This window comes from Notolepis coatsorum, assembly GCF_963971535.1.
Source record: "Notolepis coatsorum genome assembly, chromosome: 6".
Lineage (NCBI taxonomy): Eukaryota > Metazoa > Chordata > Actinopteri > Aulopiformes > Paralepididae > Notolepis > Notolepis coatsorum.
The window spans coordinates 135,654,291-135,675,207 of NC_140170.1; the positions used below are offsets into that span (position 1 = coordinate 135,654,291).

The 20,917-nt window shown below is 45.2% G+C and overlaps 1 protein-coding gene across 3 annotated transcripts in view; it reads right to left on the reverse strand.

Moving 5' to 3' along the window:
* Window positions 1-11,855, reverse strand: part of srgap3 (SLIT-ROBO Rho GTPase activating protein 3) — a gene marked incomplete at its 5' end in the record, with an annotated part of 227,160 nt that extends 215,305 nt beyond the window's left edge. For all 3 annotated transcript variants that reach the window (XM_084316103.1, XM_084316101.1, XM_084316102.1), the window contains one exon: window positions 11,792-11,855. In XM_084316103.1, coding sequence (XP_084172229.1) covers window positions 11,792-11,855 — 64 coding nt within the window. The remainder of the gene's footprint in view (window positions 1-11,791) is intronic.
* Window positions 11,856-20,917: the final 9,062 nt, after the last annotated feature.

Here is a 20,917-nt window from a genome sequence, read left to right on the forward strand (position 1 = left end):
TAATTGGAATAGGACATTACAAACATTATGCAATGATGAAAGAAAGATAGTGACAAAAATATAGGACGCAATGTGTCATGAAAATACAAATTAAGCAAGCTCTATACATTACGAAGTAAATTAATAGAGCTTGCTTAATTTGTATTTTGTGTCTATAGTCCAACGCACACGGCAGGTAATTTTTGCCAGGCGACTTTTTAAGCGAGGCGACCGACAGAATTGTATCGCTTCCATTGTTATGAATGAAACAACCTGTTTCTCTCTCTCTCTCCGTCTCTCTCACACACACACACACACACCTGCCAACAGCGCTGTCAGGAATGCAGAGTGCAGACTGCTCCACGAGCCACACATATTGGGCGAGTCTGCGCTGGTATCTCATCGCGCAATGTCCTTTAGTGGATAGCTCGCAAAGACGGAGCAGAATCCGTGCGCAAACCCTGCGCAGGTGATTGATTGATTAAACATTTTATTAACAGATTGGAGAATGGGTACAATACAGTACGGTTCAATACACACAATTGTTAAGGGGATGCAGACCAGAGAAAGACTTTCGTCTTGTTTACATCAGGGTCCCCCATTTTCAATTCATAATGAATTGTAAGGGTGCAATTACCAAAGCGCAATCCATTCTTAGTGGATCCCGCCCTAAGAGTTGGATGAGAACTAGAACCATAGAGAACGGCACTATGAGTAAGATGAATGGATCAATGGCGAGCAGGGGTGGAGACAGTGGTAGGGGGAAAGAAGCTCCAGATCTGTCCTTGTGGCAGAAAGTAACATCAGTAAAACTAAATTATAATAATGTTCGCAGGATATCAGTAACCCTATCACTGAGGAGGAAGGGGGAAACGATGTAGGGTGGTACTGAGGCCAGCCTGCCGGCCAGAGAGAAGAGCTGTGGGCAAGAAGCTAGAGTTCAATGACCTAGGGCAAATTAAAGGAAATAATGGGAGATGGTTAACTCATTCACGGCCAACCATGACTATAGTCAGGTTATCTCGCCAACCGTTGAGTGCCAAAACCCGAGTATAGTCGGGTTTTTGATCGTTTATTGTTTTTCTTTTATTCGATTTCTTTTATTCTATACAGTCTCACGGACCTCAGTGTTACCATTGGAACTCATTCTGAGACCCAGAGAGTGCAATACCGGCCAAATCCTGCTAGGTGGCAGTATCGCCTACCCTTTGAAACCTTATTTCACACTGTGTGTTACATTGTATATGGTCCGGGCGGAGAATTTAGACCAAGCCAAGTGAATCGCTTCATCCGAGCACTTTGAAACGCGTTCAGCACACTCCATGCATATTTTGTGCCAGTTCATGTCAGGGACCCGATGGATATCAATACTGGAAATCGCGATCAGACAATTGGAATATTCTTTTTGGGATACCTCCTAGTAAAGGTAAGGACTATATGACATCAATCCTACTTTGATCCAACAATGATTTCACATCGATCAACGTATGTAGTATTTAAAAAAAAATGCTGTTGCTGACGATCAGAGCATCAAAAAACGACCCCCCCCCCCCCCCCCCTTTGATGCATTCATGATGAAACATAATACCTATTATATACCTTTGATTTGGAAATAGTAACATGTCCAGGCGAGCAACGCGAACGCCTTTAGAAAAATTCACATATCGCTCCATGACGCAGCTTCCAGGAATTAGCCAGGATCACTCTGAAACTATACAATATTCACCACGGGATATGTGGACGTATACATGAAACATTTTACTCTTTTTTACATGTTGGACGAGGGATAGTGACTGTCAAATGAGCCATAGTATTGTCTCCATAGCTATAATATAGAATATAGATATAGCCCTGCAAACATCTTGACGCACAGTGAAAATCCCTATCTTTTAAAGCGTGGCCCATTGACTACAAGGATGGATAAAACGGCTGGCACTGAAATTGTTAATAGGGATTTGAAAATGGTGTTAGATGGGCTTCAAGGAACAGTGGTAAATAAATTAGAGAATATGGAAGACATTATTCATGAATATGGTGCTGAAAGATTTGGAATCATAGAGAGAAAGGGGGTGGAAATATTGCAGTCAGTTAGAAATAGAGAACCTAGTGAAGGAGAGGAGAGCTAAGAAAGCAGTGAAGAAAGGCTAGATGAGAAAGAGGGAATTAATGTTTAAGAAATTCCTCAGGAGGGCAGAACAACTTAGGAGGAAGAGAAAGAAGAAGGAGCGAGTCAGGACAGCAATTTATAGGGATCCATATAAGTTTGATAAAGGAATGTTCAGCCAAGGAAAGGGAGGGCAACTCAAAGCTTTGGAGAGGTTGAGGGATATTCAAAAAAGACTTACTCAGATACCGGAACGAATGGAGAAATGGGCCTTCCTCCAGATATACCATGAGATAGAGTATACGATGGATATTAGGCCACCAAGGTGGAAGGAAGTGTAAGCTGTAGACGTGCAAAGGATTCTTCAGCCCCAGGGCCGAATGGAGTCCCCTACCGGATTTATTTACATTTTGTCATTTAGCTGACGCTTTTATCCAAAGCGACTTACTAGTTTTGTACAACAAGACAGCAGGAAGGGTACAACTCTATCAGCTGAGTAACAATGTTCATCAAAGTGTTGAGTGCTATAGTGTTGGTTAGTATATTAGGAGTGCATAAGTGCATGACAGTAAGGTTAGTTAGGGTTAGATTTTATTTTTTTTTATTTTAAGATAATGATTGAAGAAGTGCGTCTTTAGTCGACGGCGAAAGATTGGACGGGTTTCAGCTGTCCTAACTGTGGTGGGAAGTTCGTTCCACCATTGTGGGGCAAGGACCGAGAATAGGCGACTTCTCTTTGATGACCCTCCCGGAGCTTGGATAGGAGTAGGTCTGACTGAGGCGGCCAGAGGATGCAGAGCGTAGAGGTATTGAGGGTGTGTAGTTAGAGACTATTGAGGTAGGCGGGAGCCGTTCCCTTCGCCGCATGATATGCCAGGTCGAGGGCCTTGAAGCGGATTCGAGCGGCCATGGGGAGCCAGTGCAGGTCCCTGAGAAGTGGGGTGACATGGGCTGACTTCGGTAGGTTTGAGATCAGGCGGGCCGCTGCGTTCTGAATGAGTTGAAGAGGCTTGGTGGCAGTGGTCGGAAGGCCAGCAAGCAGTGCGTTGCAGTAGTCGAGGCGGGAGATGACTGTTAATTGGACAAAGAGTTGGGTGGCTTCTTTTGTCAGGAAGGGGCGGATCCTTCTGACGTTGCTCAGAAGGAATCTGCAGGTTCTGGTTGTCGCTGCGATTTGAGCGGAGAAGTTCAACTGGTCGTCAAGGACAACACCAAGGTTCTTGGCGGTCGGGACGCCTGTATCAGTTCCGCAACCGTTTCCATTTCCGGGGTAGGCCTGATTGGCCGAGACGGCCACGTGACGCGCGTGGCACGCCCCCGCGGCAGCAAGCGCGCTACTGCTGGAGTTCGCCTCGCCTTTCACATCGCTGCCGTTGGCGAAAGCAGGATGAGGCGAGAGCGTAGATTTAGCTGTGTATCATTTAATCATTTAACATTTGAAAGGCATACATTGTTGTCATACAGAAGTACAGAATACTTTTATCCAAAATGCTTCTTACTGTTACACTGTTAGAGACTGTGCTAGACAAATGAATGACTAATTCGGTCAGAAATAACGTAACTAATAACGTTAGTAAGCACTGCTTATATGCTTATTATGTCTGCGGGGTACAGTAAACGTTTCTCCCGGTACATTCTGAAGAGCACACCGCTGTATGTTGGAGAACCAGCGGTCTTCCGCTCCTCCTCCCCGCTGGTGATCGCAGCACGGAGGGTCGCGGACCAGCCTGGCAGCATAGCTATAAAGACATACACAGGGACAGGGCTGAGCTGTGCACGGCTTTGCTCTCACTCGAGTGAGGAGGAGCGGAAGACATTATTAGAAGCAACGATGAAACAAATGTAATGATTGTTTCGTTCATCGCATAGGCTATTTAATTTTAGCCTATACAATTCAAATAATCAAATTGTGCTTAGAGGGAATTTTTACAGACTTGGAGTACAGGAAACCAAAACAGAGAGAGTAGAGCCATATGAAATCCGTTTTATTTTTTTCCAAATTCCATTTTATTTTTTTCCAAATTCCGTTTTTTCCGTTTTAATATTTCAGAATTCTGTATTTTGCTTTGTACGCTCATTTTACCATCAGAAATAGTGTCTAATAAGTGGGAATGAATAAATGTCCACAATTTAATAAGATATAACAGTCCATTTAATAGGGCTGTCTTAAATACTTCGAAGCTTCGTTCGATGGGCATGGGATTCGAATATGAAAAAATAAATAAATAAAAATAAAACAAATTATATATATATATATTTTTGCAAAATCAACTCTGCCTCTCTTTGTTAACTACAACAAGCAATGCTGTTTGTTATTTAAGATGAGGTCGAACTCGGCACTGACAGATTTGTGTTCATTGTGCTGCTTTTATAAAGCCTCAAATGACGACTTACAATATTTCATGAAAGAAAAGTGTTTTGTTTGTCTAAGTTTTAAAAAGGTTTAAACTTTACAGCACTGACAAAGTTGAACAAAGTGCTGTACAAGCCCCACAACATAAAAAAAAAAAAAAAGGGGGAAAAAAAAAAAAAAGGAAAAAAAAAAGTATAGTTGATTCCATTTTTATTGGTCAATTCCGCGATTCCGTCCGCGATTCCGTGATCGCGGATTCCATATGGCTCTAAGAGAGAGCAGGACAAAGATCTGTTGCACTTCTGCAATGGCTCAGGTGCACAATGCAGTGCTGGAGCCATGGTGAGGCTCTCTCAGCAGACAACCCACTGTCCAGACAACAGACAACCCAGTCAGCTCTCAGCACAGGCAACCCGCTGTCCCCTCAGTCAGCTCTCTCAGCAGACAAACCACTGTCCCCTCAGTCAGCTCTCTCAGCACAGCAGACAACCTGCTGTCCCCTCAGTCAGCTCTCAGCACAGACAACCCGCTGTCCCCTCAGTCAGCTCTCGGCACAGACAACCTGCTGTCCCCTCAGTCAGCTCTCAGCACAGACAACCCACTGTCCCCTCAGTCAGCTCTCTCAGCACAGACAACCCGCTGTCCCCTCAGTCAGCTCTCGACAGACAACCCACTGTCCCCTCAGTCAGCTCTCTCAGCACAGCAGACAACCTGCTGTCCCCTCAGTCAGCTCTCAGCACAGACAACCCGCTGTCCCCTCAGTCAGCTCTCAGCACAGACAACCCACTGTCCCCTCAGTCAGCTCTCAGCACAGACAACCCGCTGTCCCCTCAGTCAGCTCTCAGCACAGGCAACCCACTGTCCCCTCAGTCAGCTCTCAGCACAGACAACCCGCTGTCCCCTCAGTCAGCTCTCAGAACAGACAACCCACTGTCCCCTCAGTCAGCTCTCAGCACAGACAACCCGCTGTCCCCTCAGTCAGCTCTCAGCACAGACAACCCGCTGTCCCCTCAGTCAGCTCTCAGCACAGGCAACCCGCTGTCCCCTCAGTCAGCTCTCAGCACAGACAACCTCAGTCAGCTCTCAGCACAGACAACCCGCTGTCCCCTCAGTCAGCTCTCAGCACAGACAACCCACTGTCCCCTCAGTCAGCTCTCTCAGCACAGACAACCCGCTGTCCCCTCAGTCAGCTCTCAGCACAGACAACCCACTGTCCCCTCAGTCAGCTCTCTCAACACAGACAACCCACTGTCCCCTCAGTCAGCTCTCTCAGCACAGACAACCCGCTGTCCCCTCAGTCAGCTCTCGACAGACAACCCACTGTCCCCTCAGTCAGCTCTCAGCACAGACAACCCGCTGTCCCCTCAATCAGCTCTCAGCACAGACAACCCGCTGTCCCCTCAGTCAGCTCTCAGCACAGACAACCTACTGTCCCCTCAGTCAGCTCTCAGCACAGACAACCCACTGTCCCCTCAGTCAGCTCTCTCAGCACAGACAACCCGCTGTCCCCTCAGTCAGCTCTCGACAGACAACCCACTGTCCCCTCAGTCAGCTCTCAGCACAGACAACCCGCTGTCCCCTCAGTCAGCTCTCAGCACAGACAACCCGCTGTCCCCTCAGTCAGCTCTCAGCACAGACAACCTACTGTCCCCTCAGTCAGCTCTCGGCACAGACAACCCACTGTCCCCTCAGTCAGCTCCAGGGAACAAAATAAGCACCCGCCAAACGCCAATGGCGTGTAGATTTCCTCTTTGGCTGGTAAATTACGGAGGCTACTCAGCCACTCTGGCGTGTAAAATAATTGGGAGCCATATGAGCATATTAGAGTACTATATCAGGGCTATACAGTGCGAGCATTTCCCTTGCATTTGCCTCTAAAAATAGATTTGTGCGAACGGGAAAAATCATTTAGGAGCACAGTGTGCGAGTAATAGTCTTGCGTAGTGGGCGTGTCAATGCGCAGTTGTCATTTCATAATATACACAGAGCAGCGCGGATCAGCTCTGTAACAACCAGGCATGCGTTGTTCATGGGACGGGGTTGCACTCCGTGCAAGCCCACATAAGTACTCGCTATTTGCATATCAATAGCGCCGGTCGTCAGGTGTGTTAAATACGTTCTCAGATACATTCACACCTAACTTTTTGTGAATGACATGTGTTACATTCCATTCGTAGAGGCAATTAGGAACTGTCTGTAGTCTGCTGCTCAAGCAAGGGGACATTTATGGGCATTCGCAGGAGCGCGCGCACGCGCCAGGAGCGCGCGTGCACGTGGCACCATTAGGTGCGTGCAATCCCAGTTGATTTCAATAACGCACCACTGGTAACAACTCATCTCGAGTCACGCTGCTTCTATGTGCAACAAAAACTCTGCGAGCAGCAGTTCCAATTGTCTAACATGCTTTGCATCCTCGCCAGTTATACCCACGTCGCGCTAAAAACAATAACTACTGTAATGTTATCTGCTAAGTACTCCAACTAAGCTAACCTGCTAATGCTAACTACTGCTAACGCTAATCACTGGGGACGCTCAGAGGCAGTGAGGGAAGGAGGGGCTGAGAATCTGTCTCTCCATCTATCTCTCTGTGTGTGTCTCCCTCTACATCTCTTTCCTGAACCCATTTTATTCAAAAGGAAGATATTGATGAACAGTAGCTATAGTATATAGCTCAGTAGCTGTAACAGAATAATTGTATTAATTGCTATTGATTAACTATTATTCAATAGCGTTTAAATTATAATTAATTAAATAATTGTATAAAGAATTTTCCATGTTCTGTCATCAAATAATATATTCCATTACCTTTCCTATCTGTATCAAAGTCAAAATGTTGGTATTGTGACAACAGTACAACATACAAAAGCAGCTTGACAACCGATATCCTGTGTCTAGTAGGCATGGGCCAATGTGTGATTTTTGTGATATGTGCTATTGCACAGATGTTGACCCTTAGTATGCACATGCACGCACAGTATAATATGCATGTAATAAATAGTTTGTTAATAAACTCTGTTACTTGAAAAATGTTCACTGTGCTCCTAAATGTCTTTGTGTGCTCCTAATTTTTTTTTTATTTAGGAGCACATGTGCTCTCTGGGAAAAAGGTTAGCGTAGAGCCCTGTATATAGTAATAATAATAACACATGGCGATATACTAAAAAGCTATTTCTCATTTTTGACTGGTAAAAAATCTGCCTGGCTGGTAGTTTTTTTAATCTACCAGCCACCTTGGCTGGTAAGCCAAAAAGTTAATTTTGTTCCCTGGTCAGCTCTCAGCACAGACAACCCGCTGTCCCCTCAGTCAGCTCTCGGCACAGACAACCTGCTGTCCCCTCAGTCAGCTCTCAGCACAGACAACCCACTGTCCCCTCAGTCAGCTCTCGGCACAGACAACCTGCTGTCCCCTCAGTCAGCTCTCGGCACAGACAACCCACTGTCCCCTCAGTCAGCTCTCAGCACAGACAACCCACTGTCCCCTCAGTCAGCTCTCGGCACAGAAAACCTGCTATCCCCTCAGTCAGCTCTCTCAGCACAGACAACCTGCTGTCCCCTCAGTCAGCTCTCGGCAGACAACCCACTGTCCCCTCAGTCAGCTCTCAGCACAGGACGGCTCAGAGAAAGGGAGCAGGAAGTGATCAAATACACACACATAAGATAACGCGACAAGAATCCTAGAAAATTTGTAATCGACTAAACGTCTTCATTGTCAAAAAATAAACCCCATACCAATTGATTTATTGATTAATTGACCATGAAGGGAAAGCATGCGTGTACATATACACACACACACACACACCACACAATACAGCATATCCTGGTGGCCCAGCTGGCTCATCTTGTACCATCTATAATCTGTGCCATGTATAACTTTCATATGGACATTTGTACATCAGTAGAGCCCTCTCGCTCTCTATGTTTGTCTGTCACACCATCTGTGTGTGTGTGTCTCTCTCTCACCCTCCCTCAGTCACTCTCTCCACAGGATACTGCAAAATAAAACCAAAATGCCAAAAAAAAGACACCACAGGAACTACACGATATGGTTAGCCTACACAGTTAAGTGGTTTAGCAAGGATGGCTGAAAGGGTAAAATGAGGTGGCATTAGGTTTTATCAACAAGCCAATCTGAATAGAATGAGATGAGATGGATGAAGAATAGATTAGAAAGATGTTGTGTGTGTGTGTGTGTGCGTATGTATGAGTGTGTGTAACTATACAATGTTGTTCCCTTGTTTATTTGACACATGCAATTGTAATAGGTATAGATAGGGGTTTGATTAATCCTTTCCTCCTAATGCTCCTTATTGCTCTTGTACTGAAGCCAATACAGGGGTTGGAAACGATTGTATTCTCTTTATCCTGACATGGTCCTGTCAGTGTAAACAACAGTGAGTCAGTGAGTCAGTGAACAAGCTAGACCCCAATAAACAAACTCTAACCTCCTCCGTTAAATTTCCTATTCTGTACACAAACTCTATCTATTGAAATGCTAATGAGCAGTTCTGACCAGATTGAATGAGGTGAACGCCATCCCCCAGGGTCCTTCAGAATGAGCGCCTCACAAGTCCTCACAGGATTCATCCGACGTGCAAGTGCTTTAAATCCAGCGTGACGGCTTGTTAAGAGTGTTGACAGAACAATCAAAATTATGTTTCAACAGCAACAGCTTTTTCCATGGTATGTTTTCCCACTCAGAAGACTTCCGGTGGAGAATGTGCAGTCAGCCTGTGATAGCACTAGACTGCCACTTTGCCTCATGCAGTATTAATTATTTCCTGCAACTAATTTATCAGCAGTATTCATAAATACTAATTAAATCTAGCAATCGTGTTGTGGCTCAGTCATTGATGATCTGCCCCCTCTTTCATATACACATCACCCAAACGGCAATAACTCACAATGAGCCAGGCATGCTAAATTTCCAAACTGAATCTCATTATGGGTTAGAATGATCACTGCCTGCCTGCGCCCAACATGGAAACACCATAAACGTGGCCATTGTTGTAAATCGACCGGACCATACATGCCCACATTGCCCAGCAGGCTGCGGGTGTGAGAGGGGGAGCCTCTGTTGTTTGTGTCTAGAGGCCCTCCATGTGTTGCAGAAGCCGAGAACGAGGAAGGAGGCTGATTCTCCATAAATTAAACATCCTTCTCCCCCTTGCTCATTGCCAAGGCCTTGCCTACATGCGAAGCCGTGGCTCTGTGAAACAAGAGCATTGCAGCTTCATATCCGAGATGAATAATTGATGCTCTACTAAACAAAAGGGGCCTGTAGTAGTAAAGTGATACCGGATGAGCTGGTCATTGACATACTTGAGACAGGAGATGTTAACAGTGTGTCTCAGCGCTGATCTCGAAGATGGGAGACTGATGCGATACGGTGGGCGATCACAGAGCTAGATAAAGTCTAGGATAGACATAACGAAAACTGATGTTGATCAGACTACCCATGAAGGGAGGAGAACAGAGTTGCTTCCGGAGTGTAGATCAATCCTGTAATCCTACTGTAGCAGCTCACACACAGACTCAAGGCTGGTACATGAGTCAGGATCACCAGTGGAAGCCCCTGAAGCGTAGCATTAGCGAAGCCTCTGGGAGTGAAAGTGGTAGTAATGGAAGCAGGGTCTTGAAATTGAAACCCAGCTCCACTTAGCAACATGGATGCTCACACCAGTGCACTGCCATCTCCATTCATACCGAGTCACACACATGCCCTTATTTTACACCTCGCAGCAGAAGAAATAACTCTAGTTCCATTCCCTTGATGGTTCACTTGGGCATTTAAAATTAACATTTAATCCCATTCCATTATTCCTATGGTCTAGAACAGTCCGAAAATATTAGGTAACATGAGCAGATCTTTCCCAAATGTAAAAACGAGTTAAATTTGTGATGTCACACAATCTGAAGCTGCACCATAGATAATTAATTTGGAACGATTGTCAAGGTGACAAAGCACCCAGGGGAATGTGCAGAGTATACTGGTACTTTTTCTGTTTCAGAAAGCTAAAATTAAGCTCATTTGGGTATTAAAGGGGGGGGGGGGCGTTTGCCTCATGCAGTATTAATTATTTCCTGCAACTAATTCATTCTGTGTGTCCACAAAATAAGTTTCCCATTCATTGTCAATGGAGCAGCTCCAGACTTTATACCTGATGATGATATCACAAGTTTAAGTCTTACTTCTCTGGTTTTGGGAGAGTAGTTCATGTTTACAAAGATTGATATAACTTGTTTCCTAGACCATGGAAATAACATGTTGAAATTCTTAACTTGGGTGGTGTTCCCCTTTAAGAAGTAGACCTATTCAACCTTCCTTTCCTTAGAATAAATTAGCGATTATTTTCCTAACGTGCTGCCGCGCGCTCCCCCCACTGAGATGGGTTAGTAATAAGGGCAGGATAATGTGAGAAGTTTTAATGTGAGCCTGTGGCTGATATAGTCATTTGGGTCCACGTCTCGCCCAGCCCAACACAGTAGGCTAATACCTGGTGAATGATAGCTTGACAGGCTTGAGAATGAGCTATAAACCAAGCCAAGCCCCACCATCATTCAGCAATTCGCGTGTACTAGACCTAAATAAATCACATTTGAATCTTAAATCAGTCTGTGATCAAATACCAGATTAAGGACAATCATGTGATTGGGAAATGGATACTGTTAGCACTTAGCAGTGAATGAATGAATGAAGACTGAGCGTTACAATGTGAATGTAGTTCACTGTGGAAAACAGTCAAATCGATCACGGCCAAATGTGAGGAGTACGTGTGGTCAGACCTTAGGGTAGGCTACTGCCACACTATAAACAAAAATAAATATCCATAAAGCAGCCGAAAATATGCCTTTATTTCAGAACTAAATCGAATTATATTGATTTTCATTTCATCTGAAAATGTTGCTGGAGTGACCTAAATATAGCAAACTTGTGTTTTCACACCATGAGCCAAATGTATTAACACGGAGGGCCTAAGCCTAATGTATACTAGAGGCTACGACGCGAACAAGGAGCTGGTCCCCCGCACGGTCATAATAAAGGTTTCATACAGATCGTTCTCCAGCAACAAAGCGTGCAGAAACTAGGAGCCGCCTTACACAAATGGAAAATCTGAAACACTTTGTGTGCACTTGCAATATAATTACTGCTGCAGCTTACCTCACATGAAGGCAAAAAGACCTTCTGTGAAACAGTTATGTGTAAAACTGGAATAGCCAAAAGGTTGAATGTGTCATGCATAGACAGTATACATCAAAACTGTGCGGAGGCAACGGAGACCCCATGGACAAACCCCTGTCCTCTCTGCAGAGACAATGGCCGTTAAATCAAAGAGAAATGATATCCATGTTCCCACCTTTTACTTGGGTCTCATAATCGGCAATGATCTCCTTATCCTTCTTGAATTTGGTTGCTGACATGATTGTTCCTGGGGGTTTAGGGTGTGAGACCCTGAGTCGGGGACTCCGAGGTTTGTTTGAGGTCTTCAGGGATGATCCTCGAGTTGCAAGGTTTTTTTGTGTGTTCTTTCTAGTTTCCGATATATGCAATAAAAAAATCCTCTGGTAGGTCTCTACCCCGCGGTCTACAGTTTTGTTCACGATTATTTAAATATAGACTACTCTCCAGCGCTCATCATCTCACTGACTGCAGTCGCTTCGCCTATGTGCGTCTGTACCGTTATGTTCCCAGCAGGCGAGACACAACTGATGTTGGGTGAAGGGTGATGATACCCCTGAGAGCCAAACAGCGCTCCAGCGGGGAAAAATAGAAGCAAACACAACGCTATAAGATGCACAGTCAATGACGGCGATGCAAGATTTCAGCCATCCCAGTAGTCATCATGTTAACCTAAATGTGTAAAAAATTAACAGATATACGAGGCTGGCACAGGTCATTCTTCATAGGCTCACTCTCGCCGTGTGGCTCTGTCCGAGAAATTGCGCTGCAGGGAAACAGGAATTGAAACGAACGTCACGTGAGTCTCCTCCCATTGTCGACCCTCCACCCCGAATCTCTCTCTCTCTCTCTCTCTCTCTCTCTCTCTCTCTCTCTCTCTCTCTCTCTCTCTCTCTCTCTCTCTCTCTCGACTAATACAGGTCATGTTCATACTCATCTTCCTTGAGATATAGCCTAGGCTCAAATAACAATAGCAATTGTCCCTTTTTACCATAAAAACCTCATACTTCCAACTATGCCAATTAAGGCTACCATTTATCAGTATTACTTTCACAATGGCCACCCTTAAAGCTGCAGTAGGCAACTTCTGCGAAATTAGAGTGAGTTTATCTGCCCAGACAGTAGAAATAGTTGGAGCAAGCTACAACTTACTCTATTTCTGCTGGGCAGTCAAACTCACTCTTGCAAAAAAGTTGCATGTGTCCCATATCAAAAGCATGTTTCCTTGCCTGATGGAGAATTGAGAACCTCTTGTCCGCAGCATTTTATGCAAGCAAGGTGTTCTACCATATCACACACATTGAACAGGAGCAACAATAGGCTGCTGAGGCTTGGAGCACCACCTGCATGCTGCGTTGATACATTATGACATGAGGGAGCACCACCCACATGCTGCGTTGATACATTATGACATGAGGGAGCACCACCCACATGCTGCGTTGATACATTATGACATGAGGGAGCACCACCCACATGCTGCGTTGATACATTATGACATGAGGGAGCACCACCTGCATGTAGCTTTGATACATTATGACATGAGGAGCACCACCCACATGCTGCGTTGATACATTATGACATGAGCACCACCTGCATGTAGCTTTGATACATTATGACATGAGCACCACCTGCATGCTGCTTTGATACATTATGACATGAGGAGCACCACCTGCATGCTGCGTTGATACATTATGACATGAGCACCACCTGCATGCTGCGTTGATACATTATGACATGAGCACCACCTGCATGCTGCGTTGATACATTATGACATGAGGGAGCACCACCTGCATGCTGCTTTGATACATTATGACATGAGGGAGCACCACCTGCATGTAGCTTTGATACATTATGACATGAGGAGCACCACCCACATGCTGCGTTGATACATTATGACATGAGCACCACCTGCATGTAGCTTTGATACATTATGACATGAGGAGCACCACCCACATGCTGCGTTGATACATTATGACATGAGCACCACCTGCATGTAGCTTTGATACATTATGACATGAGCACCACCTGCATGCTGCTTTGATACATTATGACATGAGGAGCACCACCCACATGCTGCGTTGATACATTATGACATGAGCACCACCTGCATGTAGCTTTGATACATTATGACATGAGCACCACCTGCATGCTGCTTTGATACATTATGACATGAGGAGCACCACCTGCATGCTGCGTTGATACATTATGACATGAGCACCACCTGCATGCTGCGTTGATACATTATGACATGAGCACCACCTGCATGCTGCGTTGATACATTATGACATGAGGGAGCACCACCTGCATGTAGCTTTGATACATTATGACATGAGGGAGCACCACCCACATGCTGCGTTGATACATTATGACATGAGGAGCACCACCCACATGCTGCGTTGATACATTATGACATGAGGGAGCACCACCCACATGCTGCGTTGATACATTATGACATGAGGGAGCACCACCTGCATGCTGCGTTGATACATTATGACATGAGGGAGCACCACCCACATGCTGCGTTGATACATTATGACATGAGGGAGCACTACCTGCATGTAGCTTTGATACATTATGACATGAGCACCACCTGCATGTAGCTTTGATACATTATGACATGAGGGAGCACCACCTGCATGTAGCTTTGATACATTATGACATGAGGAGCACCACCCACATGCTGCGTTGATACATTATGACATGAGCACCACCTGCATGTAGCTTTGATACATTATGACATGAGGAGCACCACCCACATGCTGCGTTGATACATTATGACATGAGCACCACCTGCATGTAGCTTTGATACATTATGACATGAGCACCACCTGCATGCTGCTTTGATACATTATGACATGAGGAGCACCACCTGCATGCTGCGTTGATACATTATGACATGAGCACCACCTGCATGCTGCGTTGATACATTATGACATGAGCACCACCTGCATGCTGCGTTGATACATTATGACATGAGGGAGCACCACCTGCATGCTGCTTTGATACATTATGACATGAGGGAGCACCACCTGCATGTAGCTTTGATACATTATGACATGAGGAGCACCACCCACATGCTGCGTTGATACATTATGACATGAGCACCACCTGCATGTAGCTTTGATACATTATGACATGAGGAGCACCACCCACATGCTGCGTTGATACATTATGACATGAGCACCACCTGCATGTAGCTTTGATACATTATGACATGAGCACCACCTGCATGCTGCTTTGATACATTATGACATGAGGAGCACCACCCACATGCTGCATTGATACATTATGACATGAGCACCACCTGCATGTAGCTTTGATACATTATGACATGAGCACCACCTGCATGCTGCTTTGATACATTATGACATGAGGAGCACCACCTGCATGCTGCGTTGATACATTATGACATGAGCACCACCTGCATGCTGCGTTGATACATTATGACATGAGCACCACCTGCATGCTGCGTTGATACATTATGACATGAGGGAGCACCACCTGCATGTAGCTTTGATACATTATGACATGAGGGAGCACCACCCACATGCTGCGTTGATACATTATGACATGAGGAGCACCACCCACATGCTGCGTTGATACATTATGACATGAGGGAGCACCACCCACATGCTGCGTTGATACATTATGACATGAGGGAGCACCACCTGCATGCTGCGTTGATACATTATGACATGAGGGAGCACCACCCACATGCTGCGTTGATACATTATGACATGAGGGAGCACCACCTGCATGTAGCTTTGATACATTATGACATGAGCACCACCTGCATGTAGCTTTGATACATTATGACATGAGGGAGCACCACCTGCATGTAGCTTTGATACATTATGACATGAGCACCACCTGCATGTAGCTTTGATACATTATGACATGAGCACCACCTGCATGTAGCTTTGATACATTATGACATGAGCACCACCTGCATGTAGCTTTGATACATTATGACATGAGCACCACCTGCATGCTGCGTTGATACATTATGACATGAGCACCACCTGCATGCTGCGTTGATACATTATGACATGAGGGAGCACCACCTGCATGTAGCTTTGATACATTATGACATGAGGGAGCACCACCCACATGCTGCGTTGATACATTATGACATGAGGAGCACCACCCACATGCTGCGTTGATACATTATGACATGAGGGAGCACCACCCACATGCTGCGTTGATACATTATGACATGAGGGAGCACCACCTGCATGCTGCGTTGATACATTATGACATGAGGGAGCACCACCCACATGCTGCGTTGATACATTATGACATGAGGGAGCACTACCTGCATGTAGCTTTGATACATTATGACATGAGCACCACCTGCATGTAGCTTTGATACATTATGACATGAGGGAGCACCACCTGCATGTAGCTTTGATACATTATGACATGAGGAGCACCACCCACATGCTGCGTTGATACATTATGACATGAGCACCACCTGCATGTAGCTTTGATACATTATGACATGAGGAGCACCACCCACATGCTGCGTTGATACATTATGACATGAGCACCACCTGCATGTAGCTTTGATACATTATGACATGAGCACCACCTGCATGCTGCTTTGATACATTATGACATGAGGAGCACCACCTGCATGCTGCGTTGATACATTATGACATGAGCACCACCTGCATGCTGCGTTGATACATTATGACATGAGCACCACCTGCATGCTGCGTTGATACATTATGACATGAGGGAGCACCACCTGCATGCTGCTTTGATACATTATGACATGAGGGAGCACCACCTGCATGTAGCTTTGATACATTATGACATGAGGAGCACCACCCACATGCTGCGTTGATACATTATGACATGAGCACCACCTGCATGTAGCTTTGATACATTATGACATGAGGAGCACCACCCACATGCTGCGTTGATACATTATGACATGAGCACCACCTGCATGTAGCTTTGATACATTATGACATGAGCACCACCTGCATGCTGCTTTGATACATTATGACATGAGGAGCACCACCCACATGCTGCATTGATACATTATGACATGAGCACCACCTGCATGTAGCTTTGATACATTATGACATGAGCACCACCTGCATGCTGCTTTGATACATTATGACATGAGGAGCACCACCTGCATGCTGCGTTGATACATTATGACATGAGCACCACCTGCATGCTGCGTTGATACATTATGACATGAGCACCACCTGCATGCTGCGTTGATACATTATGACATGAGGGAGCACCACCTGCATGTAGCTTTGATACATTATGACATGAGGGAGCACCACCCACATGCTGCGTTGATACATTATGACATGAGGAGCACCACCCACATGCTGCGTTGATACATTATGACATGAGGGAGCACCACCCACATGCTGCGTTGATACATTATGACATGAGGGAGCACCACCTGCATGCTGCGTTGATACATTATGACATGAGGGAGCACCACCCACATGCTGCGTTGATACATTATGACATGAGGGAGCACCACCTGCATGTAGCTTTGATACATTATGACATGAGCACCACCTGCATGTAGCTTTGATACATTATGACATGAGGGAGCACCACCTGCATGTAGCTTTGATACATTATGACATGAGCACCACCTGCATGTAGCTTTGATACATTATGACATGAGCACCACCTGCATGTAGCTTTGATACATTATGACATGAGCACCACCTGCATGTAGCTTTGATACATTATGACATGAGCACCACCTGCATGTCGCTTTGATACATTATGACATGAGGAGCACCACCTGCATGTAGCTTTGATACATTATGACATGAGCACCACCTGCATGTAGCTTTGATACATTATGACATGAGCACCACCTGCATGTCGCTTTGATACATTATGACATGAGGAGCACCACCTGCATGTAGCTTTGATACATTATGACATGAGGAGCACCACCTGCATGTCGCTTTGATACATTATGACATGAGGAGCACCACCTGCATGTAGCTTTGATACATTATGACATGAGCACCACCCACATGTCGCTTTGATACATTATGACATGAGGAGCATAATTTTTTACTATTTATTACTTGTTACATTGATTAAGTTACATTGTTTGGCCTATACAGCCCACCACCCTTGTTACATGTTGGCCCTTGGTCCTCCATGTAAAGTGTGTGCACCTTGCCCTAGTGGTTGTAGAGCTAATTTTGGAAATGGTTGAGTGCACTTACTGTCTAACTGAGATTGAATGCCCATTTGAAAGAGGCCTCAGGCCAAGGGAGATATTATGGTTTACTAGGCCACAGGCCAAGGGAGATATTATGGTTTACTAGGCTTCAAGCCAAGGGAGATATTATGGTTTATTAGGCTTCAAGCCAAGGGAGATATTATGGTTTACTAGGCTTCAAGCCAAGGGAGATATTATGGTTTACTAGGCATCAGGCCAAGGGAGATATTATGGTTTACTAGGCTTCAAGCCAAGGGAGATATTATGGTTTATTAGGCTTCAGGCCAAGGGAGATATTATGGTTTAGGCCAAGATATATATTATAGTTTACTAGGCTTCAGGCCAAGATAGATATTATGGTTTATTAGGCCTCAGGCCAAGGGAGATATTATGGTTTATTAGGCCTCAGGCCAAGGGAGATATTATGGTTTATTAGGCTTCAGGCCAAGGGAGATATTATGGTTTATTAGGCTTCAGGCCAAGGGAGATATTATGGTTTAGGCCAAGATATATATTATAGTTTACTATAGGCTTCAGGCCAAGATAGATATTATGGTTTATTAGGCCTCAGGCCAAGGGAGATATTATGGTTTATTAGGCCTCAGGCCAAGGGAGATATTATGGTTTATTAGGCTTCAGGCCAAGATAGATATTATGGTTTACTAGGCTTCCGGTAGGGCTATTCTGCCACACCACTCTATATTCCCTGACCCCTAAACGTGTGGGGTCTGATCAATGTCCCCACAAGAAAAAAAAATATATTGTTTTCCTTCAGGATTACAACACACACATGTGTGTGGTTATGTGCAAGGAATACTCTGCTAGATGTGATGGTATTTTGATTGTTTGTATTAGTGGGTTGTACAGCTTTGGGAGATAATACAGTTCATGTTAGAGTCACACACTTAATAACATAATATAATAATAATGATCTAATAATGATGAAATGGCCTTAGTAACAACACTGTACATGTTTGGCAAAGGTCACATTTAATTATTGTCCAGTAGACAAAGGGTGTGGGGATCCCACAGTGCTTGCAGTGTGTGTGTGTGTGTGTGTGTGTGTGTGTGTGTGTGTGTGTGTGTGTGTGTGTGTGTGTGTGTGTGTGTGTGTGTGTGTGTGTGTGTGTGTGTGTGTGTGTGTGTGTGTGTGTGTGCGTGCGTGCAAGTGAGTGTGTAAGTGAGTATCTCATTGTATTGCCTCTACCTCATGGTATATGCATAGCATACTATTATCTGGTATACTTTTGCATCTATCATGTGGATCATTTGCCTGATGAAGACCCCTGTTATATCCATTTCGTTCAATAATGATATATAATTTTCTCCTGCACCTGGCCTAAAACAGGTTGGATGTGCACAAAGCTACTCCACTGTGCTTTATACCTTTGCATCTCCAATGCCATATCCAGTCAAGTTTGCTCCACCTCATCTTCTTTGTCTGAAGTGGATTTGACGTTGCACTGTGGATGGACGAATGGATGGTGTGAGGGCCGACGCTCCACTCCACTGGTCAAATTACTTACTCGTGAGTAGTACGTCCGTTGATAAAGAAAAGCAATGTCCACAGCCGCTCCAGTGCAAAGTAAAGATATCCAAATGGTTTATTTGCAAAGTCTTTAGGGGGGGGGGGGCTGTACATTGGAGGTGGTTCGGTGGGTGGGGTGGGGTAGGGGGGTGTTGGGCAGGAGGGGTGGGGGGGAACACTGTACAAGCAAAACTGTACATTGGAATATTGACGACCATACTTGGTCATTTACTGTACATTGGAGGGGGTTGGGTTAGGACATTTACATGGACCAGTTTCGAATTGCAGTCTCCCGTAGGTGTTCTTTGAGAGTGTTTTTGAAAGTGGGTAGTGATTCACATTCCTTTACAGCTTTGGGTAGGGCGTTCCACATTGATGTGGCATAATTGCGAAACGTGTTTAGTCCCTTGTTTGAGCCGAATCTGGATCTAATTTGCATAAATTAGGAACAGTAGCTACTGTAGCTTACATAGATAAACCGATCTCCGTCGTAGCACCAGCTCACGGGCAGGCTAGGCCTGCTCCCGCGGCCGTAGCGGAAATAAAAGAACCTTCTTACAGTAGCAGCTCCAGAGCACCTGCCGGTGCTACACAGAAAGAACAAGAGTCTCCGCAACAAGAGCCCAAACGAGCCATGGTGGATTTCCCAGTGAAGCAGCAATACCATGCTATGCTGCCCCCTCAACAGATTCCTATATTCAGGGGCTATTCATCAGGGCTTTTGAACACGGAGTGGAGGACAAGACAGATAGTAACAGAGACCGGCTGTACTTCTTGGAGCAGTACACGGAGGGGCAGCCAAGAGAGCTGATAAGAAGTTGTTTTCACATGGAATCAGACCAAGGCTATCCCGAGGCAAGGAGGCTTTTGAAAAAACATTTTGGAAATGGATACAAGATCTCAATGGCGTATATAGACAAGGCACTGAACTGGCCTACTATCCAGTCCAATGACGGAGGCGCTCCACTCCTTTTGCCTCAACGCTATGGCTGACGTGGAGTACATGCAGGAGCTTGACAGCATATCGCTGCTGTCGGGACAAAACCTCATAACTCCATTTTTTGAATTTTTTTTTATTATATAAATCAACTCCATAGATCATCCTCCATATGCGTGTGTGGGTTTTACAAAGTTTAAACAATGGGAAAGCATTAAACCGATCATCTGTCTAAACCTCCTAACTCTATTCACCCTCAAATCTGTGTTCGTTTTTTTCCTCTGCTGAAAAGTTGGGTTTTTGGAGTTATGAGGTTTTGTCCCGACAGCAGCGATATCAAATATGTGCGCCATCACAGCCAAGCTTCCGTACAAGCAGAGAGAGTGGTGGAGAAGCAAAGCCTATGCTCTTCTAGAGAAAGATCAGCGCAGCGCCAAGTTCAGCGACCTTGCCGATTTTGTCAACCTACAAGCCCAAGAAGCCCTACACCCGCTGTAAATTCAGCTGTCGCCTATAGAGGGCACATGTTTATTTTGATATTTCATTTTATTTCATGTGACGGATCACTTCCTGTCTCCCGCTCTGACTTGCCGTAGTTTGATCAGATCAGCAGAGC